The sequence below is a fragment of the Lithobates pipiens genome, unplaced genomic scaffold, assembly GCF_037356315.1.
Source record: "Lithobates pipiens isolate NorthernLeopardFrog02 unplaced genomic scaffold, aLitPip1_a1.2 Scaffold_23, whole genome shotgun sequence".
In the NCBI taxonomy this organism is placed as follows: Eukaryota; Metazoa; Chordata; class Amphibia; order Anura; family Ranidae; genus Lithobates; species Lithobates pipiens.
This window is the reverse complement of record NW_027507785.1, coordinates 129164135-129182155: the sequence shown is the minus strand read 5'-3', so window position 1 is coordinate 129182155 and position 18021 is coordinate 129164135. Positions and strand designations below refer to the sequence as shown.

At 47.4% G+C, this 18021-nt stretch overlaps 1 protein-coding gene across 15 annotated transcripts in view; it reads right to left on the bottom strand.

The window, feature by feature from the left end:
- The window catches only part of LOC143927896 (putative endonuclease 4), a 200762-nt gene that overhangs the window by 67346 nt on the left and 115395 nt on the right, over positions 1-18021 (bottom strand). The window contains exon 11 of one of the 15 annotated variants that reach the window (XM_077452356.1): positions 15197-15493. The exons of the other annotated variants lie outside the window; for them this stretch is intronic. Within the exon in view, the coding sequence (XP_077308482.1) occupies positions 15477-15493 (17 nt within the window). The 3' untranslated portion in view covers positions 15197-15476. Of the gene's footprint in view, positions 1-15196; positions 15494-18021 lie in introns of those variants that run through there. 15 annotated transcript variants of the gene reach the window in all.

Genomic DNA, 18021 nt, shown 5'->3' with positions numbered 1-18021 from the left:
TGATATAGGCCACAGCTGTGGCATTGTCAGATTGGATCCTGACAGGACAATCTCGTAACCTGAAAGTCCAGGTCTTTAGCGCCAGATGCACTGCCCGAATCTCTATGATGTTGTTGGGCAGGGCTCTTTCGGTTCTTGACCACTGTCCCTGGACAGTTGTCTTGTCTAGTACTGCTCCGCAGCCCGAAAGGCTGGCATCTGTCGTTACCACTTTCCAGATAACTGGTCTGAAGGATTTTCCCTTCAGCAGATTTTTTGTTAGTAACCACCAATTGAGGCTTGGGGACAGTTGCATTGGTAAATCTAAATCTTGAATCATTTTGTTACAAGCAGACATGATACTGTTTTGCAACATTATTGAATGGAACTGGGCATAGGGAACCGCTTCGAATGAAGCCACCATCTTTCCTAACAATCTTATGCAAAGGCGAATAAGAGGGATCTCCTTTCGACCTGACCATCCACACTAGCTCGCTTTTAGAGTTGATTTTTGCCTGAGGCAAGAACACCTTTTTCTGGGCTGTGTCTATGATCGGACCCAAATATTCCAGACTTTTTAGCAGATTTTATGAAGATTTCTCTAGGTTGAGAATCCAACCCAGACTTTCCAGGTAACTGGTTGTAATGTGTACTTTTTGCTCCAAATGAGCCACCAACTGGTCTATTAGCAACAGATTGTCTAGGTACGCCAAGACTGTTATGCCTTGTGTCCTTAACCTGGCTAGAGGTGAGACCAGCACCTTTGTGAACACCCAGAGTGCTGCAGCTAGCCTGAATGGCAAGGCTACAAACAAAGTGCTGCTGTTCTACTTCAAACTGCAGAAACCTTTGGTGAGCGGGAAATATAGGGACACGCAGATATGCATCCCTGATGTCGATAGACACCAGAAGTTCTCCTCCTTGTAGGATGGAAACTACTGACCTGATCGACTCCATGCAAAAGGAAGAGGAGTCATCAGTTTGCCTTTCCTCCTGATTGCCTGAGGGCAACGCCTCATCTTGTACCCACTGTTCCCCTGGTAGGGGGTCTAAGGTGGGGGAGGGGATCTAACCCGCTTCATATCCCTTTGGGTGGCGGATGCGAGGGTGGAGGAAAATGTATCTTTAGTCATGAATACAGGGGCTGAGATGTGAGAAGCAGCTGCACCGCCAATTAGTTCTAATGACTCACCATGGCATGCCAAAATTAGTAATTCAGGAGAGGATGACAATGTAGAGGCACACCTTTTTTGTGGTGTCATTTTTGGAAGCCATAGTGCCAAGCAAAAAAAGCATAGGCACTAAGTTAATGCACTATTTGCTGAGCAATAGTTTAGCAAAACAATGCCGCTATAAGATCAGCTTGGTGCTGAGTATTTACAATGTATTTCCTGTACTGGAAAAGCCTGCATACATTCCTTATGTGCCCCAACGCTCCTGTGTGCCAGACTTCCATCTCACAGCGTCTTTTTAAAAGCCTCAGGTGTGCTGTGTGCCTGGCGCCATGTGCTCCACATGGACACTACATCCCACGCACGGCGTTGCGCTTAAGGCCCTCCCCTTCGCCTCTAACCCGCCCCCTCCAGCGGTCCGCGCGTGTGTGGACAGCTTCAGTTCTGTCAGCGCAGAACCGTGGGGAGGGAGCTCTGTGATCTGTTTCCAACCAAGAAAGCAAGTATGTTATGTGGGCAGGGGTGATGGCAGGAAAGTGACATGGCTTGTATCGAAATAGCGCCTTTAGGCATTAAAGCCGTGAGATAAACTTAACACAGGGAGCAGCCACCGTGCCCCCCCCGCGCGGGGTGGAGGAAGCAAGTATACAAAATGCTGCTGTACCCCTCCTTTCCTTCCCCCAGGGGGGAAAGGAACATGCCTTTATTCAATAAAGAATCCCCCCTGGCTGCTGACCACACACATGCTGCTGACACTGAGCTGGCTGAGAGCAACGTAGCAAGGAATGTGCATATACTCCCTCTAGTGGAGACTTTTAGGCATACAACATACTCATAAAATAAAAAAACATAGGTGGACTTTTTACTTTTCCTAGGTTTTTTGCTGCAGGATACTGCTGTAACAGACACATCCAACTTCACCCATCACGGTAGGCTGCATTAGCAAACCTGCAAAGACCGGGTCCTTAATATAGGGGTTCTACTCCCTTGGACCTGTATTAGCACCCCACCAGAAAAACTTTAGGTAATGTAGCATGACCAAAGTCCTGGGTGTAAAAGAGGCGTTACAGGAAAAAAAACCTTGGCCTCAGTGGCACTTTGGATGAATCCGGTCTTATGGAGGCTGTTTAAATCCAGCAAAGGATCCCTCTCCTGGAGCTCTTTAGAGCACATCTTCACTCGTGACCAACACCTTAGACACTGGCGAAAAAACTGAGGTACTGAACTTCCTGTATTGGGTATACCAGTGTCCATCACCTGAAGGTGCCTATATACCCATTAAGTTATAACTTAGGCTCTGTTTCCCCTGATGTATGATACAGAAAATATGTCTGAGCCACCAAAGGAATGAAGGAGAGAGAAGTCGGTCCCCTTTGGGATGACCATGCAGGAGGTCAAAGAAAGATTCAGTCTTCCAAATGGAAGCAGTAACTGTAAAGCAAACGTGTACAGCACAAACTACATCTAGACAATGAAAGCATATATCTTTGTGATGTACTGGAGCCTGACTGGGGATGAAAGAACAATGTTCTAGTTAAGGTTAAAAGCTCCTTAAGAAAGGTAGGGCCTCAACACTACCTTCTCTCTATGTAAGACTAGAAAAAAATTCAAGGATGCCAGTTTAGGGAGGTATAAATAGTTTATCAGGAGTTTCAGTCTCTGTACAAGATGTTTTGGAATAGGGTGTGCACGGGAAAGGTTTTTTAAGCCTTAGGGCTCCTAAGGGAACCCAGAATAGCATTATTAATAGTACTATTCCTCCATTTATAAGGTGGCATGCGCTGCATCATTAAGAGCTAAAATGAGTCCTTAGGAACAGTATCATCCAGCACAGATTTTTGAGACTCTTGTCAGATACAGAAGCCACTAAAGCTGCAGGCAGATTAGATAATGATTCTGAAAGGGACAGTGTTGAGGTACACTTATAGGCTCTGTGGTTGGAGTCAGCAATTGAAGTTGCTATTTGGTCCATAAAATCTTGCATAACTGTGAAATCCTCATGGGATAAGGCCAGGAGGGGGCAACACTCAACAGAGTTAACAAAGACTCAAAACATGTAGGGACTTAAGCAAGAAACTATTTTCCTGGCTGTCACTGTGAGGGCCCTGAGAGGGATAAATATACACTTAGCACCGTATCGCTAAGAGCTCCCAGAGAAGCTGTGTGCACAATACTTCTGAAAACGATAACCTCTATCAAACTTTTAGGATTCGCAGCCCTCTTGAGATCAGGAAATCTTGTAGCTGCACAAATAGACAACAAAGGGCACCTAGTGTATTATCCACAGCAATTTATGCAAAGGTAAAAAAACATAAAATACACTCACAAGGGGGCGTGGCTTGAACATAGCAGAGTGAAAAAGCTCAATGCTAGAGCTCCAGATTACCGACCTGCCAAAAACATCTCACATGCTTACCTAACAATCCATTTCGCTTGGCATGACCTATAGCAAACGCAGAAAGACCAGGAGTTCATTCAAAGTTGCTCCAGCGGCCTCGATCAGTCGGTATTTGCAGCCTACAGCCCCCCCCCCCCCCTGCCACCTCCCCTGAAGTGACACGTGGCGGGAGAGGGCCAACGAATCGCCATCCACATCCATGGCCACCTCACAGCGTTCCATGCCTAACTCACTAGAGGGCTCCCTGCACTCCTGGACCCCTCGCCCAGCAGTCTCAGTAATTTAGAAGCCTCCGCACGGTCACCCCAGGCCGATGCTGATATCAGAGCCCTGCTCCATGCACTGCCAATGAAAGCAGACATGGAGGTTCTGGTCATGTGGGTGGAGGAACAACATAAGCGGGACTTAAATGAGCTCTGCTCCAAGATCCATGTGTTAGATGACAGATTGAGTAAGGAAGAATCAGGAGTGAGCACACTGAAGCTCTGGGTCGCCCAACTGGAAAAGTGCCACACAGCTTTCCAGGAGCAAATGGCAGGAATACAGCTTCATGCAGAGGATTTGGAGAACTGGAGCAGCGGCAACCACCTACGGATCTGGGGGCTGCCTGAGGCCACTGGCCCTGAGAACATGCAGGCCACCGTTGTGGCGATCCTCTATCAGGTCTTGGATGCGGACCCTCCCAGCACTATGGTGTTTGACCGGGTGCTTGGGCTTAGACCAGCGGAACATGACTGCCCTCGAGACTAAGGGCCAGAATGAATTCAATTGCGCCCAAATCTCTATATTCCCTGACATGTCTAGGACCACTCTGCAAAGACGGGCCATGCTGAAACCCTTGCTGGAGCCGTTGCAGCGAGCAGCACTGCCATACCGCTGGGGGTTCCTACTGCAACTGACTGTCCGCAAGGACAACTCTTCGTTTACCCTGCAACGCCATGCAGATTTCCAGGACCTGTTTGCTTTTCTGGATATGAAGCCAATTCCCCAAACTGGCTGTGCCCGCTGCCTACTAGGGATTCTCGCTCTACACCTCGGGCCCAGACCAGGTCTACCCCGCTGCTCTACCAGACATTGGTGGGGGTACATGAGCTTAAAATGTAAGTCCCAGGAGCGACAACTGTGAGTGTTCCTGGTTATAGGCTGCACATGGCATATCCTGACTACTGTCCAGGGATTTCTGTCTCTACCTGGGCCCCTGCATGTTGTTTTATGATTTGGGATCTCCCCTCTCCCAACTCTAGCAGAGACTGTCCAGGATCACTCCCGCCCCCTGCTTCCCTAGTCTCTTTGGAGTGCCTTCCCTTTCCCAATCCCTTGGAGAGACTCAGCGGCATAACTCTACCAGCACAGAACCGGAGGCTGTCCTGGAGCTATCTGCAAGCATCTCTGGTATTGGACAAATACTGTTTAGGTGCTCGGTGTTGTTAAGGAGCCTGTTGGGACCCCTGGACCCTCTTGCACATGGCGGGGGAACGGGGGTATGTCTGAAGCTTTGTGGGGTTCTATCTATACTATCTAAGTATTGATGTGCCTCTTTAGTGGGTATGTTTGGCACAGGGCTCTCCATGGACAGATATTGTTGTCCTGTGGGGGGAGGGATGCCGGGTAGGAATCAATTCCTTTGTGACAGGGAAACAGCTTTCAAAGTGCCATGTGTCTGGGTCCCCCCCCCCGTGGGTTCTTCTGGGCCTCTCTGGCCCACCCCCCCTTCCCTCCATTCTCCCACCTGACACTTTCCACCCCTCCCAGCAAGCCAGTCTTTAAACACACGGGAGGAGATAGTTTCTAGTGATGTGACCAAGGCGAAGGCAGAGGTGAAGTGAGCTGGAAGGCTTTAAGCTTGCAGGCCAGATGAGCATCATCAGGAACAGCTGGTAACTGTGGAGAGAGAAGGGAGCTGGCAATTAGCCAACAGCTGAGCGGCCAGCCCAGAGAAGGAAGGGCTAAGCCAGCCCTGACAGTACCCCCTCCTCAATGACCCTTCACCCTTGGAGGGCAACCAGGCTTGAGGGGAAACCATCTATGGAACTCGCGGAGGAGGACAGGGGCATGTACGTCAGAGCGTTCCTCCTGACCATACCCCTTCCAATGCACCAGGTACTGTATGCACCCACGGAACCTACGGGAGTCAACAATGGATTGTACCTCATACTCCTCCTGGTTCTCAACCTGAATAGGGTGAGAACGTGGCACCGAGGTGGCAAATCGGTTACAGACCAATGGTTTCAATAAGGAGACATGAAACACATTTGAGATGCGCATACTAGGAGGAAGGTCCAACGCGTAAGCCACTAGTTTAATCCTACGAAGGATGCGGAAAGGCCCAATAAACCGAGGTTGCGAGATGACAGCCAGACCATGCCCCTGGAAGACGTTACCTCTAACGAAACGGCGTAGGGAAGAGCGGCGTGCTGACGTCACCGCACATCTACGCTGACCCCAGAAGCAATGGGCAACGATACAAAAGCCGGCCGGCTGGAAGTTTTTATGTTTGATGCTATTTTTTTTACAAGAGTTCTGTAAGTGCAATTTTCTATTTTTATATTAAACATCTTGGCAATATTACACTATGGTGGTTCCTTCCTTTTATCCATGTGGTGGGAAATGAGCGGTGTGGCCATAGGAATATATTATCGTTGGAGTGGAATGCTTTAAAGGATACATCCTCCATGCAGTTCAGATCTCGATTGAGTGACAAGGTAATGGCAAATTCAGAATTCAAGGCACTGTTGTGAGCAAACTCTGCCCAAGGTAATAGGCCAGACCAGTTGTTATGATGGTCAGAAATATAGCAACGTAGGAATTGCTCCAATTACTGGTTGGCTCGTTCTGCGGCCCCATTAGACTGCAGGTGATACGCAGAAGAGAACGCAAGCTGGATTCCCAACTGTGCACAAAAGGCTCGCCAGAACCGGGAGACAAACTGACTGCCCCTGTCCGAGACAATCACCTTGGGTAGCCCATGTAAGCGAAAGATCTCCCGAGCAAAAAAGGAAGCCAGTTTCTTAGTGGTGGGCAACTTCTTAAGTGGAATACAATGACACATCTTTGAGAACCGGTCAACCACCATAAGGATAACAGTGTTGCCTTGGGAGTTGGGCAACTCCACAATGAAATCCATAGACAGGTGAGTCCAGGTCCTCTCTCCATTGGGTATGGGTTGTAGGAGGCCCACTGGAAGGTTTCGTGGAGTCTTACTCTGAGCACACACAGGACAGGCAGCTATGAAGGCATTAACATCAGCCTGTAGTCTAGGCCACCAGAATTGTTGGGAAATGGCCCAAATGAGTTGATTCTTCCCAGGATGGCCAGCTGCCTTGGGAGAATGGTAAGTCTGGAGCACAGCAGTACGGAGATTCTCTGGGACAAAGCAGCGTTCACAAGGATTATCAGGAGGAGTATGGACCTGAGCAGCAAGAATTTTGTCACCCAAAGGAGAAGTAAGACTGGTGCGAACCGTAGCCAAGATACGATCAGGAAGAATCATAGGAACCGGAACTGACTCCGACTTGGAAGTGGAGGAAAATTGTCCTGACAAGGCATCAGCCCTTACATTCTTAGTACCGGGTAAGAATGAGACAATGTAATTAAAACTTGACAAGAAAAGAGCCCATCGCGCCCTTCTGGGAGAGAGTCGTTTAGCCTCAGACAAGAATGTAAGATTCTTATGGTCAGTAAGAATAAGAACAGGTACAGTGGTACCTTCAAGGAGATGTCTCCATTCTTTCAGGGCTAAAATGATCGCCAACGGCTCTCTGTAACCAATCTCATAATTGCACTTCAGCAGGTGACAATTTCTTGGAAAAGTAGCCACACGGATGCATAGTGCTCTCAGAGTTAGGACGTTGAGACAGAAGGGCGCCAACTCCAGTCTCAGAAGCATCAACTTCTAGGATAAAAGGCAACGTAGGATCAGGATGTGCCAACACAGGAGCAGAAACAAAGGCAGCCTTGAGAGTCTCAAAGGCCTTAATGGACTCCGGAGACCAAATCTGTGGGTTACCGTCCTTTCTTTTTTTTTCAAATATAATTTTTTATTCAACCAACACGGGAAGACAGTCCCCAAGGTACAATACAAAACCAACTAAATACAAAATAAAAGGCAGACAAATAACAATACACAACCAATAATATACCCACCTTCCACCACTCTAAACTCCTTTCCCATCCTCCCCCTCAAAAAGGGAAAAGAACAAGAACAAAAAAACAGTACCAAGATCCGAGATCCCCCTCCGGCGCTATCCAACGCCCAAGAGGAAAGGGGCTGACACTCCCAATTTTCACGCTTTCCAGAAAGTAGTAGTGGGTAAAAAGGGAAGAAAGAAAGAAAGAGAAAGAGAAAGAGAAAAAAAAGGACAGAAACGAAATGGGACACGGGACACGATGGCTGATCATGCCACATAAAGCAAACATAACCAGCCACTACACATCAAGAAACCAACAAGCGGCGTCCTTCTCGCAAGAATATAAAGGCATCCCAGGTATCCCAGGTTTGTTTAAAGATTTCTTGTTTATTTTGGCCCGTCAGTATCAAGTCTTCCATCTTCTTTATGTCTTCTATTTTCCTGATCCAATGTGCAATTGGAGGAGGAGAGCTCTGTTTCCAATAAAAAGGGATACAGGATTTCGTCGCATTTAACAAGTGTCGCAGAATGGATTTTTTATACTGCTTAATAGGGATCTGAGAATGATGCAGAAGGAAGAAGGCCGGCTCTTCCGAGATAGGAAATTCCATGAACATTTGTGTTATACGGCGAACTTCCCTCCAAAAATCCAGTAATTTAGGGCAGGACCAAAAGATGTGGCACAATGTACCCTCACCTTCTCCGCATCTCCAACACCTGTCAGAGGTAGACGGGAAACATTTATGCAATTTTGATAGTGTCAAATACCACCTAGTAAAGAGTTTAAAATTCATTTCTTGTATCCTAGTACAGAGTGAAGTTTCAAGAGTCAGGGTGATAATGTGTTTTCTCTCCATCGGGGAAAACGTACAGCCAAGGTCTCGCTCCCATTTTGACAGACATGACAAATGTGGATGATCCAATAGCGTATTCAAAAGAGCATAGGTCTGAGAGAGGATATGAGCCAAGGGGCCTACACCCCTACAAAGAGTCTCAAACTCTGTCTGGGGGTTAGTAAAAGCTAGTGGGTTAGGAATAGAATGAAGAAAATGGTGTAAATGAGCCACCCTCCAAAATGTTAGATGATATAATCCCATCGGGTCAATTAGAGAGGACATAGATGGCCACTGTCCATCCATGACAAATTTAGACGCATGGTCTAGCGCTGCGACTCTAAGCCCTTGTACACAGGGTCGGAGAATCCGTCGGAATGTGTCCTATCGGACAGCATCGTCGGATAATCCGACTGTGTGTGGTATGCATCGGACTGATTCCGTCGGAATATCCGTCGGGCCCAATTTTCCAACATGTTGGAAATATTTCCCGACCAACTGGGCCGATCGGACATACTCCGATCATGTGTAGAGAATTTTGATCTGGCCAAGTGCCACTCATGCTCAGATCAAATTCCTACATCAAAGCTATTCACTACTAGCCTGAATGTAGTCCCATCGTAACAAAATTACGTCATCACGTTCTGAAAGATCGGATTTTTCGCCAACTTTGTCCGACCGTGTGTATGCAACAGTTTTGGACAAAATCCGACGGATTTGGTTGTGGAAATCTCCGACCGTGTGTACAGGGGCTTAAGTCCTTTATAATCTTGAGAATAATTCCCCGGTTCAAAGTGTGGATGACCTAATATGGGATACAAAGGAGAGGTCAAAGATGTTAAGATATTCTGGGAAGCGGACAAGAAACCGATTTTTAGGGTAGTCCCTATAGTAGGGTGTGACTTCAGTTCTAACGGTAGTGCCTGATAACACCAAATAGCACTTCTTAAAGGAAACGCGGATTGAGATTGCTCCAACAGGACCCAAAGTTTAGTAAGGTTATTGCGATTCCAGTCTAAAATGTGCCCCAAGTGGGAAGCCTGATAGTAACGTCGCAAATCGGCAAAGCTAACCGCCCTTGTTGCTTAGACAAGGTTAACTGGGATCGCTTCAGTCTAGGCTTTTTATTTGACCATATGAATTGGGTAATCAGCGTCTGAACTTGTCTAAAAAACAGGGCCGGAATCCGGATCGGGAGAGCTTGAAAAAGATATGTAAACTTAGGGAGTATATTCATTTTAATTAAATTGCATCCCCCGAACCAGGAATGAAGGCCCGTATGCCACTTGTGAAGCAAGCTCCAGGTCTTGGAAACAAGAATGGGGAAATTAAATTTGAATGTATGCGCAACATCTGGGGCAATATAGGTACCCAGATATTTCAGGGCTATTTCTGTCCATTTAAACCGAAAACTTGATTGCAAGCCCAGTAATACCTTCGGAGGAATAGCTACCCCCATAGCTTCGGACTTCGATAGATTTATTTTCAAATGAGTCTCCCATATGACTGAAATTCTTGCAGAAGATTTGGCAATGATATTCTAGGATTTTTCAACGAAAACATCATATCGTCTGCATAAGCAGATATTTTACATTCAGTAGTGCCCATATGGAGACCCGAAATATCTTGATATCGACAGATAGTGGCTAGAAAAGGCTCCAAAGAAAATGCAAACAAAAAAGGGGATAACAGACAGCCCTGTCTAGTTCCATTATTTATATGAATGGTGGGTGAAAGCACCCCATTCACCTTGACTTGAGCTGTAGGTTGCAAATAAATCTTTCAGATCCATGCGATCATCCGATCCCCCAGACCTATATAGCGAAGGACCGAAAACAAAGTTCCAGTTAACCCTATCAAAGGCTTTCTCAGCGTCCGTATTCACAAAGAGACAGGGGGTTTTTGAGGATTTTGCTTTATGCACTAAAGTAAGTACTTTAATAGTGTTATCCCTCGCTTCCCTAGTAGGGATAAAACCCACATGGTCAACGTGAATAAGGGACTGCATATGTTGAGCCATTCGCATGGCAAGGATTTTAGAAAATAATTTCAGGTCCAAGTTGAGCAGGGAGATGGGACTATAACTTCCACAGAGGCCTGGGTCCTTTTCTTCATTAGGAATGAATGAAATGTGGGCTCTCAGTGTATCTATTGGTAAATCTCGATTCTAACTCAAAGCATTGAATAGATTCACTAGATGTGGGCCAAGAATTGAAAAGGAAGGTCTTATAATATTGCGCCGTATATCCATCTGGGCCCGGTGCTTTACCCAACTTCAATGAACCCACTGCCGCCTGGACTTCCTCCAGAGTAATCGGTTCTTCCAGAGACTCCCTAGACTCTGACGAAAGGGTCAGTAGACCTGCCTTAGCTACGTAGCTGTCTATCTCGGTTTGCTCTACTTCTGAGTCTAGTATATTATAAAGGTTAGCGAAGAATTTCCCAAAGACTTCGGCTATTTGTATCGGGGGTCGAGACCCTTTGGCCCTTATCGGTCGTCATTTGTGGTATAAATGAAGCAGATTTCAACTCTTTGACAGATTTAGCCAAGAGTTTCCCACACTTGTCTCCAGACTCATAGGTCATTTTACGACAGAACTGAAGTGCTGCCTTTGCTTTATAAAGGAGTAAGTCTGTAATCTGGGTACGAAGCATCGCCAGTTCAGAGTCCAATCCCTGTGAGGGAGCATGTTTATATTGCGCCTCCACGCGAGCCAGATCTTGGTACATTTTGGACAGTTTTTCATTTTGCAATCTCTTAATACGCGCACCATGTTTAATGAATATTCCGCGTAATACCGATTTATGAGCTTCCTAGAGTATCCCCGGATCACAATCCTGTGTGTTGTTTTCTTGAAAATAAAGACCCAATTCCTTTGTCACATCTGTCAAAACTTCTGGTGTCTGAAGGAGACTTTCATTCAGGCGCCAGAACATAGATCTGAGCGAAAACTGCCCAGAGAGCTTATAGGTAATGGCCACAGGAGCATGGTCAGACCATGTAATATGACCAATTGAAGAGGCACGCACCAAATGTAATTGGTCATGTGGGATCAAAAAAAAATCTATCCTTGAATATGATCTATGAGGGGACGAATAAAAGGAATAATCCCGTTCTCCAGAGTGCTGTAAACGCCAAACATCCATTAGCTGATCAGCCAATAGACATTTAAATATCAGTTTTCTCATCACAACAGAAGTCGAAGAACTAGAAGTCGAGGTATCAACTGATGGAGAAAGAGGGATATTAAAGTCCCCACCTAAAATCATCTGACCTTCTCGGAAATCACGTAATTTATGGATGGTCGTTTTAATAAACACGTCCTGGCATTCATTAGGGGCGTACACCGTAGCAAAAGTAAACAAGAGCTCTTCTATATTGCCCTTAATAAAGAGGTAGCGCCCTCCCGGGTCTACCAGTGAATCCCGCAAGACCCAGGGGAGTCCCCTTGAAATCAAAATAGAGACTCCCTTAGTATTAGAAGATGGACTGGTAAAATGATAAATATGGGGGAATGCCTGCGAACGTAAAAAAAGGGAGGCTAGTGGTTTTAAAACGAGTTTCTTGAAGAAAGGCTACATCTGTACCAGACACCTTCAACTCCCGCTGAAGGATCCTTCTTTTTTCCGGGGAATTCAGCCCCTTAACATTTAAAGAAGTGACCTTAAAGGAATCAGCCATCGTGTCCCAGACAAAAAAAAGGGGGGGGGGGTTTAGGCCCCCAAGAATATAAAATAAATAAACACAAATAGCAGTAGGCAAAAAAAAAAGAAGGAAAGAATGTCCCGTATTTCTCAATACGGGGATGTTAAACTAAAAATAGCACAATTATGCTAAAAACATTTACCGTCCTTCCTGGTCATATCAGTCAGGGGCTTGACCAGAGACGAGAAGTTACGAATAAACTCCCGATAGTAGTTGCCAAAGCCCAGGAAACGCTGCAGAGGACGTAAACCCACGGGTCGAGGCCACTGTAGGACTGCCGAAGTTTCTCTGGGTCCATCGAAAAACCAGCCGTGGAAATGACATAGCCTAAGTATGTAACCTGTTCACGATGGAACTCGCACTTCTCCAGTTTACAATAGAGATTGTGTTCTCAGTTTCTGAAGCACACGACAGACATCTGTGTGGTGGCTCTCCAGGGACTTGGAAAATACGAAGATATCATCGAGATAAACCACCACACATACCGTATATACTCGAGTATAGGCCGACCCGAATATAAGCCGAGGCCCCCAATTTACCCCCAAAAAAACTGGCAAACTTATTGACTCGTGTATAAGCCGAGGGTGAGACATGCCTGTCCATCCCTGTGTGTGTGTGTCCGTCCATCCCTGTGTGTCCGTCCATCCCTGTGTGTCCGTCCATCCCTGTGTGTCCGTCCATCCATCCCTGTGTGTGTGTGTGTCCATCCATCCATCCATCCCTGTGTGTGTGTGTCTCCATCCATCCATCCATCCATCCCTGTATGTGTGTGTCTCCATCCATCCATCCCTGTGTGTGTGTGTCTCCATCCATCCATCCATCCCTGTGTGTGTGTGTGTGTGTGTGTGTGTGTGTGTGTGTGTGTGTGTGTGTGTGTGTGTGTGTGTGTGTGTGTGTGTGTGTGTGTGTGTGTGTCCAGCCTACCTGTGTCCCGAGCCTTTGTCCCGAGCCTCCGTCCCGTGCCTTGCCTCCTTGCCTCCGTCCCGTGCCGTGCCTTGCCGCCGTGCCTTGCCTCCGTCCCGTCCCGTCCCGTGCCGTGCCTTGCCTTGCCTCCGTCCCGTGCCCTCTTCGTCGGCGCCTCGGCGGCCATTGTAAAATTCAAAAGCTGCGCCGCCGCCTTCGCCTGTGATAGGCGGAACACTGAATTTCCCAGCAGCCTGTGTTCCGCCTATCACGGACATCGTATCATCCTCGTCCGTAGTACGAGGATGATACAATGTCCGTGATAGGCGGAACACAGGCTGCTGGGAAATTCAGTGTTCCGCCTATCACAGGCGAAGGCGGAGCCGGAGGCGCGGCTTTTGAATTATAGAATGGCCGCTGTCTGTCTGCTCGACACGCTGATCGAGCGGGCAGACAGCGATGACTCGAGTATAAGCCGAGGGGGGCACTTTCAGCCTCAAAAAAGAGGCTGAAAATCTCGGCTTATACTCGAGTATATACGGTAACTGCAACAAATCTCGGAGGACATTGTTAATAAATTCCTGGAAAACTGCCGGGGCGTTACAAAGGCCAAAAGGCATTACCAGGTATTCATAATGGCCTGTTCTGGTATTAAAACGCAGTTTTCCACTCGTCGCCCTCCTTAATGCGCACGAGATTGTATGCCCCTCTCAAGTCAAGCTTCGTGAAAACCTTTGCTCCCTTGAGGCGGTCAAATAACTCTGTAATCAATGGACTCGGGTAGGCATTCTTAATAGGTCTCAGTTCACCGCTCTTCTTTTTCACAAAGAAGAAACCAGCACCAGCAGGAGACGACAATTTGCGGATGAAACCTCGAGAAAGTGCGTCAGCAACATACTCCTCCATGGCCTTATCCTCCAAGACCGACAAAGGGTAAACCCGGCCACGAGGAGGTATGGCACCAGGTTGAAGGTCAATTGCGCAATCATAAGACCGGTGTGGAGGCAAAAAGAGGGGTTGTGCCTCTGTAACCAAGGATAACCAATAACCAGCGGAAACCTGGGTGAGGAAATAACTTGGAATTGGATTATCTCATGGTGAAGAGCCCCTACGGCCATGGAACCGTCTCATGAGTCACATGGGCAGGTTGTAAAGGTCTCCCGTCAAGAGCCTCAATGGCAAGTGGAGTGGCACGCAGCTGCAGCAGAATCGAGTGCTGCGAAACAAATGCAGCATCAATGAACAGGCCTGCAGCCCTAGAGCCGATTAGAGCCTGTATCTCGATGGACGACTCAGTCCAAGAAAGGGTGACCAAAACCAGGGGCTTATCCTTCTGGATAACTGGGGATGAAATAACGCCACCTAAGGTCTGTCCATGACAGGACCTCAAGGTTCGGGCACAATCTCTCCCTCCTCCTAAAGGCGCTCTCATCCGCAGAGAGACACGTGAAGCCCAGGTGCATGGGTTCATCTTCACTGACCAACTCGGTACCAGGAGGCATGGGAGGTGAGGGAGGCATGGGTGGGACTACAAAGCTCGGAGGCAAACGTACAGGAGGCTTCCGCAAGCGCTTCTTAAGAGAAAGTCTTTCTCTGAGTCTGGAGTCAATGAGGATGGCAAACGAGATCAAGCTCTCCACCTCAGTGGGTATATCTCGGGCTGCTATCTCATCCTTGATGGAATCCGAGAGACCATGAGAAAAAGCAGCCACGAGGGCCTTATTGTTCCAAGCAACCTCTGCTGCCAGAGTACGGAATTCAATGGCTCGCTGGGGAAGCAGAGCAGAACCAGACACACCTCTTATAGAGGGAATACTCGAGGCGGGTGCCTGCACAGAGACTGGCGCAGCATTAGGGACGGCCTGCGACTCAGATTGTACCAGAGCAGCCACCGTGGGGGATTCCAGGTGAGCTGTGAGCAATTCAGGAGCGTTTGCAATGCCATGGCAAACTGATCCATGCAGTGATCACGCTCATCCAATCTGGAAAAAATATTATCAACAAGTGGATTGACTGTATCTTCTGAATTCATGGCCTTCGCCTACTGTCAGAAACCATGAATCAGACTGAGACAGAAGTACAATTAAATCACACTCTTTTATTAATAAAAATAAAAAGGTAAATAGAAAAAGCGTAGTCAAGCATAGCCAGAGTCCAGTATCCAGATCGGGTAGTCACCCAGGCCAGAAGTCAGGGATCCAAGTAGAGCAACAGCAAGCAGGATAAGAAGCCAGAAGGGATGTCAGCAAGCCAGTCTTTAAACAAACCGGAGGAGATGGTTTCTAGTGATGTGACCAAGGCGAAGGCAGAGGTGAAGTGAGCTGGAAGGCTTTACGTAGACAGGTCAGATGAGCATCATCAGGAACAGGTGGTAACTGTGGAGAGAGAAGAGAGCTGGCAATTAGCCGACAGCTGAGCGCAGAGAAGGAAGGGTTAAGCCAGCCCTGACAGCCAGCTCGAAAGTTTATCCCTGAACTTCTTATTGACACCCACAATAAATTCCATGCTACAGAGGGTACAGCTGAGCTGTTTCGGGAGTATTATACTTTTGTACAACGTCCTGCCCCTGAAGTCTGAGCGGGTAAAATCCACCAAACGGAAGACTATTCAGAACTACCTGCAAAAGGTCTGTACTTCCTCATCTCTTAAAGGAGTAACTGACCGATTTAGAGAAACCCATCTCAGCAGATGAAGTGGCCCTGGCGATGGCACAAATGCAACTGGGTAAGGCCCCGGGCCCAGATGGTTACTCCTTTCTATACTACAAGACCTCTGGGGATCTTTTGATCCCACACTTTCTCTCTGTGTATAATGTGATGGGAGAGGGGACGGCACTCCTGGGAGATGCATTGCATGCATATATTGCAGTCATTTCAAAGGAGGGGAAAAACCCCCTACATTGCCAAAACTATCGGCCAACTTCCCCTTTACATGTGGATCTTAAAATATTAACCAAAATCCTCTCCATACGTTTGATAGACCTGATTCCACAACTGATCCATTCTGACCAAGTCGGGGTTTGCCCCTACGAGGGAGGCGCGTGACAACACAACCAAGGCAATTAATCGAATTCACGCTGCACGGACACGGAAGACCCCACTGCTGCTTCTCTTGACCGACGTTGTGAAGGCGTTCAACAGGGTGAGTTGGCCCTCTCTGTTTGAGTCTCTTAGATGCATAGGCCTGAAAGAGCGCATGATGAACTGGGTTCAAGCCATATATGCTTGTCCATCGGCGCAGGTCAAGGTCAATGGCCACCTTTCATCATCGTTTCAGATAGCAAATGGGACAAGACAGGGGTGCCCCTTATCACCTCTGATATTCATCCTGCCCCTTGAACCCTTCCTGCGATTCATCAGGGATAATCCAAACATCTCGGGCCTGCGTTTGGATGCCACCCTATCCCTGAAAATTGTGGGGTTCATAGACGACTTAATATATATATATATTTTTTTAACAAGTCTCCTGGTATTGATCCCAAATCTGCTTGCAGAACTAAAGACATACGAGGAGTTGTCACTGTTCCGCATCAACTATCAGAAATCTGAGGAGCTGGATGTTGCCTTGCTATCCTCCTTAGCTGCACTGCTCCGGGTGGACTCCCCCTTTAAATGGGCCACATCCCACACTAAATATCTGGGCATCCTCCTGCCCAGTAGGGCGGAGGAGATTTTCCCCCTCAACTTCCACCCCTCTTGACAGCCATAAATAAAGAAGGACCTACAGGAGTGGCAGCATGGTCTGTGCTCCTGGTTCGGACGCTGTGTCTTCCTAAGGGCAGTAAACCGAGTGTTCGTGAATTTTGTCTGGGCCCAGAAACCCCCCCGGGTTGGCACAAACCGTCCTGCGACCTCCAAAGCTGAGGGGCGGTATAGCCTTGCGGTATGCCAGCCTTTATCATATGGCGTATCACCTAACCCGTATTTTGGACTGGTGCCAACACGGGGCTCTGAAACAATGGGTCCAAGTAGAACAAACTTTAATAGGGGTCCAGCTGGAGTTGCTGCCCTGGTGCCAGAAGCCCTTGCCAAATTGGATACTGGACCATCCCATGGCGGGGGTAACGTTGCAGTCCACACTAGACCACCAGGGAAGGGGGGCAACATGTGGATGGCCAGATATGTACCCCATGGCCATCCACATGTTAAAATGAATGCCCAATCTGTGCCAGTGCCCACAAATGGGCACTGATTGGCACCAGTATGTACTAAAAGACATCATTGATACCCAGCAATGTCACCCATCAGTGCCACCCATTCGTGTCCATCAGTGCCCACCTATCAGTGCCCATCCGTGCCACCTATCAGTGGCATCCATAAGTACCCATCAGTGCCACATACCAGTGCCACCTATCAGTGCCAGTCAGTGCCGCCTTATCAGTGCAGCCATATCAGTGCCCATCATTGAAGGAGAAAACTTATTTACAAAAAATTTTAACAGAAACAAGAAAAACATGTTTTTTTTTCAACATTTTCTGTCTTTTTTTTATAGGTTGCACAAAAAATAAAAATCGCAGAGGTGATCAAATACCACCAAAAGAAATCTCTATTTGTGGGAACAAAATGATAAAAAATTTGTTTGGGTACAAGGCCACATGACCACACAATTGTCATTCAAAATGCTACAGCGCTGAAAGCTGAAAATTGGCTTGGGCAGGAAGTTGTCTAAGTGCCTGGTATTGAAGTGGTTAAGGAAGTAGAAGAACCAGACATGCCAGGTATGCTCTGAAGAAGGAGGCTTGTCAACCGAAAAGCTAGTGTCATCATCCACTCGAACCTGAGAAGTTCCTAGATGGGCTTGTTCTTGATTTCTGGGCTATACAATGCTGGTATTCACAATAGTTTTGTGATTAGATTTTATGTCTTTTAACTTTGAATAAATTGCTGTGGTGATAATGCACTAG